Genomic DNA, 13,445 nt, shown 5'->3' with positions numbered 1-13,445 from the left:
CCCGGGGCGGCGGCGGCGGCGGGGAAGGCGCTGCCCGCGCCCGCGGGCGGCTCCGCGCGGCGGATGCGTGTGCATGAGCGCTGCACCGAGCGGGCGCAGGAAGCGCCCCCGCTCCGCCGCCTCCATCTTCCAGGGCAGCAGGACCTCGCCGCACGGCCGCGACAGCGAACGCCGGGGCAGCGGCTCCGATAGCGTCTACCAGACCCAGAGAACCCTGGACGACTGTAAGATGGTGGGTACCCCGGGCGGGCTTGCCGTAGTTTTTTACCTTTTGCAAGCTCTCCCCTCGCAGGCAGCGGTGCCGTGCCTCCCGTCGCCTTGGCTATTCCCATCACGTGCAGTTGCACTGTTTTTAAAACCGCAGTCCCCGCCGGGGTGCTGCCCTGCGCCCCAACTCTCCGCGGTTCCAAAGCGGGAGCCGGGAGGTTCGAGGGGACCTGCGGGGAGCCGGCTGCGGGACGGGGAGCGGACAGTCCTGCGGGACCAGGAGTCCTCGCCCCACTACGCACACTGCAAAGCAGCTGGAGTTGCTTTTTGGTACCAGATCCATCCAAATCTGTACCCAGGCTTGGGCGCGCTGGAGCCTAAATAGGTAAATAGTTGCCTCCAATGAATCACTGCACTGCTTGCTGTCTTGTGCAGCAGCCGCATGCTTGCCCTAATATCCTTCTAAATAAGGAGACACAGAATTAGAGGCCCTGAAATTCTGTCCCTGATATATATGGCACCTGTTACTAGTCTTCCCAGAGTAGCTGGTTGCAGTTGTAAAACCTCAGGTGAAACACCTGCATCTGTGTTATTTATGGACTGTCACATTCTGGTATGAGATTTCTCCTCAGTCATGTTCAAAATGCTTTCCTTCAAATCAGCACCATATGCCTCCTCTCAGGCTCCTTGAGCTACTGTCAGCCTGACACTGGGCCCCAAAATTATCCCTTTAGCTAGTGACAGATGTAGAAAAAAAATTAAGTCTCTGCTACTTTTCTGGACAAATCTGTACCTGGCTAAGGCTCCGTCCAGTAGCAGTGGAGCTACCACTTCTATTCTGCTGGATTCTGGCAATTTTTTTTCCTGTGGTGCTGAAAAATGTGCTGGCAGATTATCCGCTATGATACTTCAAGATTGGGAGCAATTCCCAGTGCATGGAGGAACAAAAGCTGCCACAGTAGCTCTATAAATATACCCAACAAGTGGATCTTACTAGGTTCTGCCTTTTTTCTTATTCCCAACAGAGTAATGTGGTTAGTTACAGAGAAGTTTTTAGAATTGACTGATTAGAAATAAAATATGTCTTATAGGTGGGCTATCAAGTTGTGGTAGGATTCAGGAGGTAAAATCAATGTGTTTTTTTTTCTTGTTCTGTGTCTCAATTCAGCAACATATGTGTGGTCTTGTTTTCCTGGGCAGTGCTAAGGTGACTGGATGAGTCTGTTTAAACAAGGAATGTCAGGTGAGAACTGGCCAAATGTGTCTGGTGCAACCAGTTACAGTTGCAGGATGCGACACTTTTCTTCCTATTGCAGGATAATCACACTATGACACAACACAGTACCATTTTTTTCCTCTCTATTGCCTTCATGCATTCTCTTAAGCTAAAGAATAAGAGTTGAGGACTTGTTTAGCAAATATTGTGCCTAGGGCTTGCTTTGGTGTGTGCTTTTGGGTTTGTTTGGGATCTGGATGTGGGAGGATGCAGATATACTGAAATGCACTTGGGTTGACTTGCTGCTCCTGAAGCAGAGGAACCTATTTGCTGTTCTTGAAATGAAGTTTAAGAAAGCATGGTCAAAACTATTTTTGATACCAGTTCTCAACTATACAGTTAATTGCAGTGGGATGCATGAAGGGTATGAATATAATACTGCAGAAGTGACTAGTTTATTTCCTGAGTATGAGAATTTGAGGACTTGACTTTAAAAATTGGTTGCTCTGATAGACTCCAGGTTCTTAGTATGTTTTTATGTTGGGATATGTTGAACTTCTGGTGGTAAGGATGACTGCAGAATTATGAGCAATTACTCTTGTCTGTTTTTATGTAGTTTGGAAATTGAGGTCAAAATACAGATAAATAAATATTCTGTTCTATTACTCTAATCCTTCCACCCCCGCCACCATGTGGAGCAAATGATCTTATATGCATTCTTTCAGAAGACAGCAAATGCTTCATTTCCTTAAAATATCATTCCATGTACGTGATCAGTGGAACTAAACAATAATGATCTTTCCATCGTGCTGAAATTACCCGTTTATCCAATAACATCTGTATGTATCTGCTGGATATTAGATTTCTGTACAGGTTGTAGTGTTTATTTACTGATTTCTTTTTCTCACATGCACTTTAGAAAAGGTGCTTTCTGGAATTTTAGCAGGAAAGTGCCTATCTGGTGCATCTTCTCAGTCAGTTACAGCAGATGAGTTTTAAGTCAGAAATCTGTTTTGAAGGAAAGTGACAGAACAGAAATCATTACAAATAAAGTTAGCAAAATTGCCAATTTAAAAGCAAATGCTACATTCCAGTCCCTGAACATGCTGTTAATCAGGAAGTAGGAGAAGCAAAGGCAGTAATTTCTGTAGATATTTTCGCCTTTCATGATAGCAAAAAATAACCTCATGCTACTAGTAAAGCAGATGTTTTTTTGTCTGCTTAATATTTAATACTAATAACTCCAACACTTTCAGATATTAAAAGCAGAAACACTACTTTCCTACAGATGAACATTTGTAGCTCACAGAAGAAGCAGCTGCCATGAAGGCTCTAATTGTTTACTGAATCGTGTGCTCTCGATCCTGTGTGCTATGAAATTGTGAGAAGCAGGAACAGGCCCTAGATTGGGCATGTTTTTAAAAAAAATGGATTGTTTTTTCCAATGTAGTTAAAAATTCTCATGTATGTAAATCGTTTTTGTTTTTCAGCTTGTCCAGGAGTTCAATACCCAGGTGGCTCTCTATCGGGAGCTGGTCATTTCTATTGGGGATGTCTCAGTCACCTGTCCTTCTCTGCATGCAGAATTGCACAAAACTCGAACCCGAGGATGTGAGATGGCCTATCAGGCTCATCAAAAACTAGCAGCAATTTCTGGGTAGGAGGCAACTTATCTTTAATTAAAGCTGTATTCATGTGCGAATCTTTGTTAAGTACTACATAATGGAAACTTTCAGGAAAAGCATTAACTTGTCTTTCTGTTTTAGGCATAGAGGTGTATGACTACAAATTTTGCAGAATGTCTGTATCCTTACAATAGTACAATTTTGGATCAAATCTGGTCCCCTCACCAAGAACATATCCTTCTGATTTCACTCGATGCTTTTATGTAAGACAAACAGGATTTTACTGCTTATCACTACAGATCAAGGGGAAAGTCACACCCTTCAAGGGTGAAGTAGCAATAGCTTTCTTTCCAGTCTTTCATTGAGTATACCTAATTGAATAGTTAAGAGATAACTAGCTCAGTTCAACTAGAGACATGAGGAAATTAAACCAAAATTAGGTGCAAACTGAGTGAGTGAAATGCAAAAACTACTCTGAGAACTTGTGTTTGCCTTCTACATGATTTTAAACCCTTGTTTGTGTTGAAATAAGAATGAAGGCTTTGCCAGCATATAATGTTTTAATTTATTCTTTGGTGTTACATTATGTACATTCCTTTCCATGGTGACAGAATGTATTATCGCATACTTGAAACTATGCCTCAGTGCAAGATCAACCAGCATAAATTGCTGTTTCCTAAAGACTGGGAATTTGTGCAGCTAATTCCATGTGGTTTCTTCACAGGATGGTGACTGGGGCATACATGTACCCCCTGAGTCATGACTTTCTGATTACACTTTGTCAGAAGTTTCTGCATCTGTCTTATCTACCATAAGCTATTTTGCACCACTAGACAAAGAAAACACCTTCTTTTTTTGTAGCTCTGCCTAATCCCCATTGAGTTTCTTTTCATCCGTGTAATATATAAAGAAATCTGTTATAGGCTTGGTGAGTAAGGGGAGCCCAAACTAACAAACCAAACAGAAGAGGATACTGGTTGGATTAGTAGAATTGTCACCATTTCCAAGACTTTGTGCAAAGTGACTTAAGTTGGTTTTGTGACCTCTGATTTGTTCCTCAAAATACATGCTTTTAAAATACTAAAGTCAGTGGGAACTTTAAAATAAAAACCCAGCAATGAATAGACATAGTTGTTTCTAACCAGTCCATTGAAAATGTGAAAACAAACTGAAATTTATCTTCTTTGCTTTCAGACCCAAAAGAAAAATTAATATGAACCAAAATAATACATTTGATTAGCTGAACCTATTTTGTAACTTTTAAATATTTTTTCCCCTGTTAAGAAAACAATTGGCACATGCTCATTTAGAAAGTACACAGGTTTTTTAAGCAATCATTTCGCAGCTGGAAGTCTGTCATGTACACAAAGATGTCCTGAAGGTTGTGCAGTTGCTGTGAGATTGACATTTGGCTAATCTAAAACTGTTTTAAATAACTCTGATAATACTGTGCTATCCATAACAACTGGTAGGTGTGAGAAACTCTCTGGAAACTACTGGTTTGGTTTGACACACATTTTACAAGATATGCTTCATATCCCCACCCTTCTATAGCTGAGGAAAGCCATATGAGACATTAACTTTTTTGGTGTGTTTGTGAGGAAAGGTGGGAATTGAAGATTTTAAAAAAACCAAAAATAAATAGAAGGAGAGGAGTAATAAATATTCTCAGAGATTTAGTCTTTATTTCAGCAAAAAGACTGGTGTAGTGCATATGAAATAGGATCTGGAATAGGAATCTAATTGGATAGGAAGGAAAAGTATGATGAAGAAAAAAGCTTGGGGACAGGAATGCATTAAATCATCCTTAGTTTTAAATAGTCAGAAGAGTAGTATGCTGCTCAGAAACCACTGTTATCAGCATGTGGGATGAAGGCTTGCTTAGTTCACTGCATTTGATCAAAATGCACAGCACTGCACTGGGTAACATGACAAGTTCTGTCTTCCAAAACTTATTAAAGAAAATATCTTGCTTTTCCACCAGAAATAATAATAGCAAGTAGCTGTTTATGTTACCAGACTATAACATTTCACAAGGGAACAGCATTCGATTAATTAAGGTCATCACTAATGTTCAGTTAGTCTGTAAGTGATCTACCTGTGGTGTTGCATGGCACTCTTACTTTTGAGAAGTTGGTGTCACTGTCTTAAGAGAATACTAAATCTTGTTTGTGCTGTGTTTTCCTTGGAAAATTAGCAGACACCGTAATGTTATGCTCTTTGAATATATCAGGATTTCATAGAATCATGGAATTGTTAGGGTTAGAAGGACCTCTGGCGATCATCTGGAGATCACCTAGTCCAACTCCTGTTGGCACTAGTGCATTTGAGACTCTTAAATACACACCTGACTTGGACAATTAGAAGAATTTCCTTTTGTAATTCACTTATCCTACAAGACTAAACAAGGTAACAAATAGGAAAGATGCAAAGACTTGGAAAGAAATAAACAAAAGCAAATCTTCTATTTCTGGAGAAGGGAGCTCTGGGAAGAAATCTGGAAATTGTGGGAAGGGAAGGAAATGTGAAGTGGAGATAATGCATTAGAAACTGAGCAAGATAGAAGTCATGAGGACAAAAAATATGTTGGTCATGGGCATATCAGTTCTGGAATATTAGGCAGACATCAGAGCAGGACAGTGATGTAATGTGAACAAGAAGACAAATCTGCAAGTGTACTTGTAGAAAAAGGATACACTGATGTGCCAACAAAAGAAGATTCAGCTGTAGAAGCAGAGGAAGTGAAAGTCACGCTTATTTTTTAAAAACGGAGAGAAAGAAAAACAAAGGAGATGGTGAAAAAAAGATGAAGTAGCAAAGAAACAGAAAATGTTATAAAGTCCACACTGGATTAGACCATATCACTCCATCTAGCTCAAACCTGATGGCTGCTGGTGGCAGAGATTTCATTTAAAAATAAGCAAAGATACAAAAACAGGTTGTGCCTAGAATGTTGGCTTCTCTCAGCCGCTACCCAGCACTCAGTAAGAAAAGGCTGCATCTGAACAATCTGTATCTGACAAACGTGATTTCTCTAAATATTAAGATCTTTTACTCAAAAAATGCTGAGATTGAATAAGGGTATCTTTACACTGTGATGTATTTAAAAACCTATTTACTAAAAAAAAATGTTACTGAAAAATGAAACTTCAAATTAAGTCTCCACCTTAATAGGGCCTCATAGATATTACATTCTCTTTACTTGCTCTGGTATCTTTTTCTTATAGAAGTAGTGAGATGTTAACAGAAGGGAATGAAGAAATAAAAATAATCTAAATTGAAATATCCTAATTCTAGTTAATGTTCTTTTAGGAATGCAAGTCAAAGTAAACCCTCCTTTCATTGCTGGTTTTCTAAAGACTTCAGGTCAATTCCTGCTCTTATACTAAAAGTTGTTAGTAATTTTTAATGAGCTGTCTTCTGAAGAAGGTGAGTAAGATTTAGTCCTTTCATCACATTTTCTGTTGTATAATGTAGCAGAAATTGAAAATCTAAGTATTTACATTGTGCATCCTTATAGTAATAGTTGTCATGGTCAAAACTGGAGAAAGTACAGCAACAAGAAAATGAGTCAGCATGATTTTTTCCAAAGAAAAAGAAAGGAAAAATATTGGTAACAGTAAGAAGATGGGGTGAAAAAGATGCAGATCTCTGTTATGGAAGGGAGTCTGCTTTACAGAATGATAGAGAGGTGATCTGTTAGAGTTCATCAAACGGGGTTTCATCAGCTGGTTTTATAAATGGAGTCTGGGATATCAACAGAGAGAAAACTCAGAACTGTATTTTAAGATACAGGTCTGCACAACTGTGCACACACTTTTGTAAACGTCCTTACATATTCTCAAGCACTTGATATGCTTACATAATGTGTGCACTTGGCACACTGAGACCAGAACTGGCAGTGTCTCTGTGACAGTCTGATATATATGTTGGCAGTGGCTTTTTTTGCATGAAACAAAACTGGTGTGAGGAGCTCAGAGGTGCATGGCAATGTACATCTGTGTGAGCATAGCTCTAAAAGTGATTTTTCTCTGTTTTTCTGACTGGTATTGCAAAGTCCAAAATCTAAGGAGGAATAAACCTCTCTCTACACTAGTACACACTGGGGCAGCAGATTTCAGAAGAGGATCTTGGGGGTTCTGGTGAACATCAAGTTGAACATGAGCCAGTGCTGTGCCCTTGTATAAAGAGGACCAGCAGCCTCCTACGCTGCTTTAGGAAACGTTGCCAGAAGGTTGATGGAGTTCATCATTCCTTTCTACGCAGGGCTGTTGAGGCCATATCTGGAATACTGTGTCCAGCAATGGGCTCCCTAGTAGAAAGGAGGAAGGGACATCCAAATCAGGTCTAATCAACTACCTTAAAGATGGTTAGGCAGCATCCCATATGCAAGGCACGGCTGGTAGACCTGGGATTTTTTAGCTTGGAGAAGAGAAGACTGGGAGGGGCATATTATCTATATGCATAAAAACTACCTCATGGAATAGTGTAAAGAAGACACAGACTATTCTCAGTGATGTACATTGATAAGACAGCAGGTAAAAACTGAAAAACAAAGAAAAACTGATTTAAATTTTTAAACTCTTTTTGTTCCTGTGAGGCAGGTAGAATATTAGAAAAGGTGCACTGGGAGGTTCTGGAGGCTCTGTCCTTGGAGATACTGAGAATTCAACTGGTCAAGGTCCTCCATAACCCTCTGTAGCTGACACTGCTTTGAGTAGGAGGCTTGGACCGAATTAGTTCTAGGCATCCCTTCCAGCCTGTGATGAAGTCATCATAAATCTCCTTGGGAAAATTCAAAGAAAGTTTCCTTATTTGACACCCATGTGCATCTGTTACTTTTATAAAATAGTTGTTAATTTTAAATTCCCCTAAGTTCATGAAAGGTTGAGAAAGTCAGCTAAAAATCACATCCTGATCGCAATCATTTGCACAAAAAGACTGTCATAGTCTTGCTTTAAGTTTTTAATTTTATGTAATTTCTACTTTTGTTGTCCTTTGCAGTCTACAATAGGAATTCTCATGTTTTCAATAAGCACCAAATGGTAATTTTATCAGAGATAATTAATATTAGATCATTTCCTAAGGGTGTTTTAAAACATTCTACTGACACCCAATTGTGGCCAATTTTTTATTGAACTCTCTGAATTTTCCCTGAATTACAACCCTACAAAATTGTTATCTGCTTTCTAAAGGACACAAACAAAAAAGATTGTCTCAAAATATTTTACACATTAAGTGAAAAGAAGACTGCAGACCTATAAGTTTAATGAAAGCTGTATTAAGATAGGCACAACAGAAATAATTTTTAACTGTCTAACTGCAAATGTTAAATTAAGCTCTGCTGGCAGTCAGTATTAGCTGAGTAGAAATGAAGCACAGCAGCACTTAGCTCAACAGGGAGGAATTTTTATAATCATGACTCAAAACCAACTTTATGCCAGCAGTTAGAGCAACAAACCAGAGGTCTGCCCCAGCTAGATATCAGTCGAGCAGCATTCGTGGAGATCTCTGTCCTTCCTAGACATCTTTGCAGTCATTGCCCTGGTATTCCTCTCAGTGTATGTATCAGAGGTGGGAAGAGTGATAATGTCGATCATGGGGTTCTGAATCACAGGCGCTGCTGGCGGTACCCAGCCTCTGTTGGAGTTGTTAGCATTGTTTCAACTGCAAGATAAAAGTTAAGAAAAAAGGTAAGTTCTTCACAGAGATTGCATCATGATAACCAGAATGTGGGTTGATTAAAGTATAGTTAAATATCAAAAATAATGTTATGATATGTAAGAAAACAAGGAAAGCAGTCAGTATTCACTGCAAGAATCAATACTGTTATACATTGTAATACCAGTAGCTTAATGCCCTCTGAATCCATACAAGATTTTGTGATTTCTTGCTAAAATGTTGCAGATGTTTTAAACAGTACTAGCTTAAAGTTGTGACCTTAAAAATCCTGTCAAGTAAGAAATACTGAGATCCTTCACTTCAGAAAACCCTTGGGAAGAGAAACCATCATTTTTCTCTCACAGGCTATACTAAAAGCACCTCAGTAAGTTGTTTCAACGTGGCATCCTAGATCTCACAATTCTTATAATCATTTAATAGTACTTTACTTAGGAAATTGTCCTGATGATTTAACTGTGACTGTCTGAAATGAGTAAAGTCAGGGAGAGCTTTGTCTCCCTTCAGAGAAGAGCTTTTCGGGATTACTGAGCATTCTTATCACATAACGTCTCATTGTCCTTCAACTTTGACATTCAGCTTCTGTAAACACTTACTGGAATTCTTTTACATGCTTAAAATTTTCTTGTATTTTTGAGCATATCAGATTCTAGAAGCAAATTATGACAGTGTTTATTCCACTTTGTTTGGCTGGCGTATATTCACTGATTTCTATATCCTGAAGTGATTGCAAATGTACTACCATGTATCAAAAACTACACCTGTTCCAGTGACTCAAATCCTATTTTGACTAATGGGAGTTTGTCTGCATGGGAATGGGAATGTTTTGATAAACAAACTCGGATGTGGATAGTTTAACATACTCCTTAGGGACCATGTAGTGCATGATAGTGCAGTAGGTATGCCATAGCTTACTTCTTTCACAAGAGGGTAAGATGCACATGTATTGTTCTGAATAGATTTCTTGTCAAAAAATGCCTCTGATTGTACAATCCATATGCATCTAAAATGATGGAACTATTTTCTGTGGAACTGAGTTAAAGTACCTTTGCTTATTAAGAATAAAATATGTTTACTCAATTTAAGTTGCAAGTTGAAAATGAAATTGTTTAAGTCAGGCACATCAAGTTCAGAAAGCAAATAATAGAAGAAAAACAAGGTTATTTACTAAGACTAGAATTCTCAAAATAGCTGACCTCTATAGACCGACTTTTTCTTTGTATCTCTGTCTTTGGAGGTGCTTTAATTGGTGTTTGGGACTTGAAGATACAAGGTATTAATATCTTCCTTTATAGATCTGTCTTTCATAACTGGAGGCCAGATTTAGTAAAGGGCAAACAGACCTAAAAGTGGATTTATTACTCTATTATTTTTCTATGTTCAGAACAGCATACTGAAAATTCTGGAAGTTCTACATCTGCAGTAACACAGCATAAGTTAGTTTTGACAAAGTGGATGAGCTTATAGCAACTTGCTTAATTATAAACCTCACCAGCAGTCAGAAGGACAACATTCTTGCTTGTCCAGGTTCTGACAAGATTGTTCCCAGAGGTGCTGGCAGAGCATCCTCAGAGCCTGACAGACACTGACAGCTTTGGGCCTTTCACAAAACACAGTGGCTGTGTTTCTTTTAGCCAAAGCTGAAGGGAGTCAAACTTAATTTCTAGACCACTTGCACCTGTGTCCCAGAAAAAGCATGAAAGTGGAAAAGTGAGAAAAGGGGAAAGTGAGCGCTAAAAGTAGAACAGACATTGTCTTTGTCAGTCATTTGCCCCTTTCTTCATCTAACACTCAATTAACGCATTCACAGCCCCTTCCAGTACAGTGCTGCCACTGCTGAGACACTCCAGGACTGCTGGGTAAGCCAGACAAGTAAGCCGGCCACAGGTCCCTCTAATAGCAGGGAAGCTGTGTCCCAGCCCAGCAGCCAAGGATGCTGCCCATGCTTGAGGATCACCACAAATAGCAGTATTCTCCCTAGGAAACATAAAGCAGCATAGCTTTTCATCTGTGACATGACCCGAAGCTGTGAGGTAGTTGTGGAGAATTAGGGGGCACGTTGCCATCATCTAACCCAGTGGAAAGAGTATTTTGCATGAGGAAGCAAAATCATGTTGAGGTCTGCTCTGTACTTGGGCTTCAAGCAGTGTCATTGCAGGTAAACACTGAAAACCATTAGGGAACTTCTTGTTGTGGTATTCTAGTCCTTGCTCCCATATTTTTTTTCTATGTTTTAAGCAGATAAAACACATGAAGACACAGGGAAGCAGAGAATCAGAAGTCAGGTAAAGGCTGACTATTCCTCATGTTTTGTATCTTCAAACTGGCAAACTGTAAATTCATCTGCACAGTACCTTGGCCTAGGATCAGAGTATCCTGCAGGTTTAAGGTGGTTTACCTTCCACTTTAACATGCCCCATGCATTCTTCATTCCCATCGTGGGTTCCTGGAAAGAAATACCAAAAACTAAGATATTACTGTAATTCAGGTTCATCAATGGGCTGTTCTGCATGAACAGCATTCCACTGCAGTTAGGTTTTAGAAGGGTTGTTTCTCAAGCTCTAACTCATTAATAATGGAGTATTCCAGTTACAGGTAGGACTATCTGTAGCAATGATTGAAATAACCAACCTGTTTCACATTCTTATTCTGAGGTATACAAACCTTTACGTGAGAAATTTAAGAGAAGGAAAACAACATACATCATCAAGGAGATTTGAGGACTGAATTACACTGGTAGGGTCTCTTTAGAAATGCTGCAGAATCAGGTCTGACCTTTTGCAGAAAATCTGGTTTCTCTGCCAGCAGTCTCTAACTTTGTGCTCTTCTTTTGCCCCATTTTGTCCTTTCAGAAGATCTGCTCTCATTGTTTAATGTAAAAAACTTTTCACACCTTTACTTTGCAAGTGATTTTCTCACGGAGTAATCAGCCAGAGGATCCAGCAGTTAGGTACATCTCTAGAAACAGGAACTGTGGGGGGTTTTGAAAAGCCCACAGAACTTAAGTGTGGACTTTATTTTGACAGTTGATGTTACCTCTGTCCACTCCAGTTTTTCTCATGCCCTTTTCTCCTTTGTCATCCTTTTTTTCACTGTTTTTGTTTCTTACTTTTTTTCCTCATAGCCTGTCTCCAAATAGTAATGAAATTAACATTTGATTTGCTACTGTCACATAAATTATTTGGGAACTCCTCATGGCAGTCTTGAATGTACATACAACAAGGCCCCTGGAATCCACTGATCTTTAGATCTGTGGCATCAGTATAGTAAACATGGCTAACAAAAATAATAAATTTTTCAAACTCCTATATTTTGGGAAAAGTCTGGAAAATCTCACTCAACCTCTGACTGATGTTTCTGATGAATCACTTATTAAATAGGTGTACCAGTACTTACTATCTCTGAAAAATGCTTAGTAATATTACAACGTATTTTAGTCTTTCAAGGAAAAGCATTGTTTTCAAATATTCTGTTTTATTATTGCTATAGTGCTTTCTAAATAATGCATGTAGATATTACATTTTTATCATTGTTTTCATAATTAATTTCTTTTGAAATTGAGTTTTATATGTCAGTTTGCTGGAATTCTAAGCCCTAACGGGTAACAGCACATAGCAACTCCTGTTGCTATGTCTTGTCATGTCATGTCACAAGTGGAATCAGTTAAAAATCACTTCTTGAGCAAAAACCAGAGTGTTACTAATTTATGTCAGTAAATAATGCTTCACAAGGGGATCTAGAGGTAAATTTTAGAAGGTATTTGAAGATAGAAGTGTAGCTGATTATGAGCCTTTCAAGTTATGCCAATTTCTATGCCCACAAAAATTAGAAGCACCAGAGAAGCCTGTGTGATGCAAAATTAATGTTAGACCAATCAAAAAAAACCATTTTCATTGCAGTATTTCTGGGAAAAAAATACTCTTCATACCTATCTTCACAGATGTAAATAAAAGTTGTGCTTTTGCTAATCTGTAACCAAGATGGCCAAGAGGAGTGCCTTTGTTGTCCCCATTAGGCCCACTGCTTTGACACCTGTTTCAATAGCATATTTCAGTATTTGTCTTCTCTAGGTTTCCAACAAAACACAGGTAAAGCTAAGAATTTAGTGATAAGTTTTAAGTGCTTCTTTCCTGAATGTTTTTCTAAATGCTGTTCGATGAAGAAATCCCACATGGCTGCAATTTTGGGTGATAGACACAAATTTGGGTGATAGACAGATACATAGCAAGGTGTACAAAATCCGTTGTAATTTTTCTAACTGCTTTGTCACTCTGTTTCTGAACAATTAAGTAAATATTTTAAGCCATTATCTGGGCATTAAGAGCTTGTCTTGACACAGCATTAAATGAAGCATTCCTTAATACAGAATCCTTCCAGTACTACCAGTTAAATGCTATTTAAATTCTTGTTTTAAAATTAAAATATACTGAAGTGTTGGATGTTATTGAATAGAATTTTTTCCTTGATGGGAATATTTATAGTTCTACTTTTACATTTTCCATATAATTTTTAACTATCAGAGAAATAATATACTGAATTATTTGTACATTAACATAGGAGGTCTTCTTTTCTCTCATATTCCATTTTTTATCTTTCTGTTCTTATCTTTCATAAGCAATGCTTCTGTCATGAATATTTCCTGGCAGCAGATCTGGCATAAGAATTCAAATACTGGCATATTAAATTCTGTGCTCAAAGTTGTTGAAGAAACTGCTTTC

At 38.7% G+C, this 13,445-nt stretch overlaps 1 protein-coding gene across 1 annotated transcript in view; it reads left to right on the top strand.

Annotated features, from left to right (window-relative positions):
- Positions 1-9: 9 nt before the first annotated feature.
- LOC121355341 (regulator of G protein signaling 7 binding protein) overlaps positions 10-13,445 on the top strand; it is a 33,622-nt gene continuing 20,186 nt past the window's right edge. The window contains exons 1-2 of the mRNA XM_041470698.1: positions 10-232; positions 2,914-3,080. Coding sequence (XP_041326632.1) covers positions 74-232; positions 2,914-3,080 — 326 coding nt within the window. The 5' untranslated portion in view covers positions 10-73. The remainder of the gene's footprint in view (positions 233-2,913; positions 3,081-13,445) is intronic.

This window comes from Pyrgilauda ruficollis, unplaced genomic scaffold, assembly GCF_017590135.1.
Source record: "Pyrgilauda ruficollis isolate IOZ18807 unplaced genomic scaffold, ASM1759013v1 scaffold25, whole genome shotgun sequence".
NCBI classification, from domain to species: domain Eukaryota; kingdom Metazoa; phylum Chordata; class Aves; order Passeriformes; family Passeridae; genus Pyrgilauda; species Pyrgilauda ruficollis.
The sequence above is the reverse complement of the archived record's forward strand: the minus strand, read 5'-3'. Positions and strand labels throughout refer to the sequence as shown.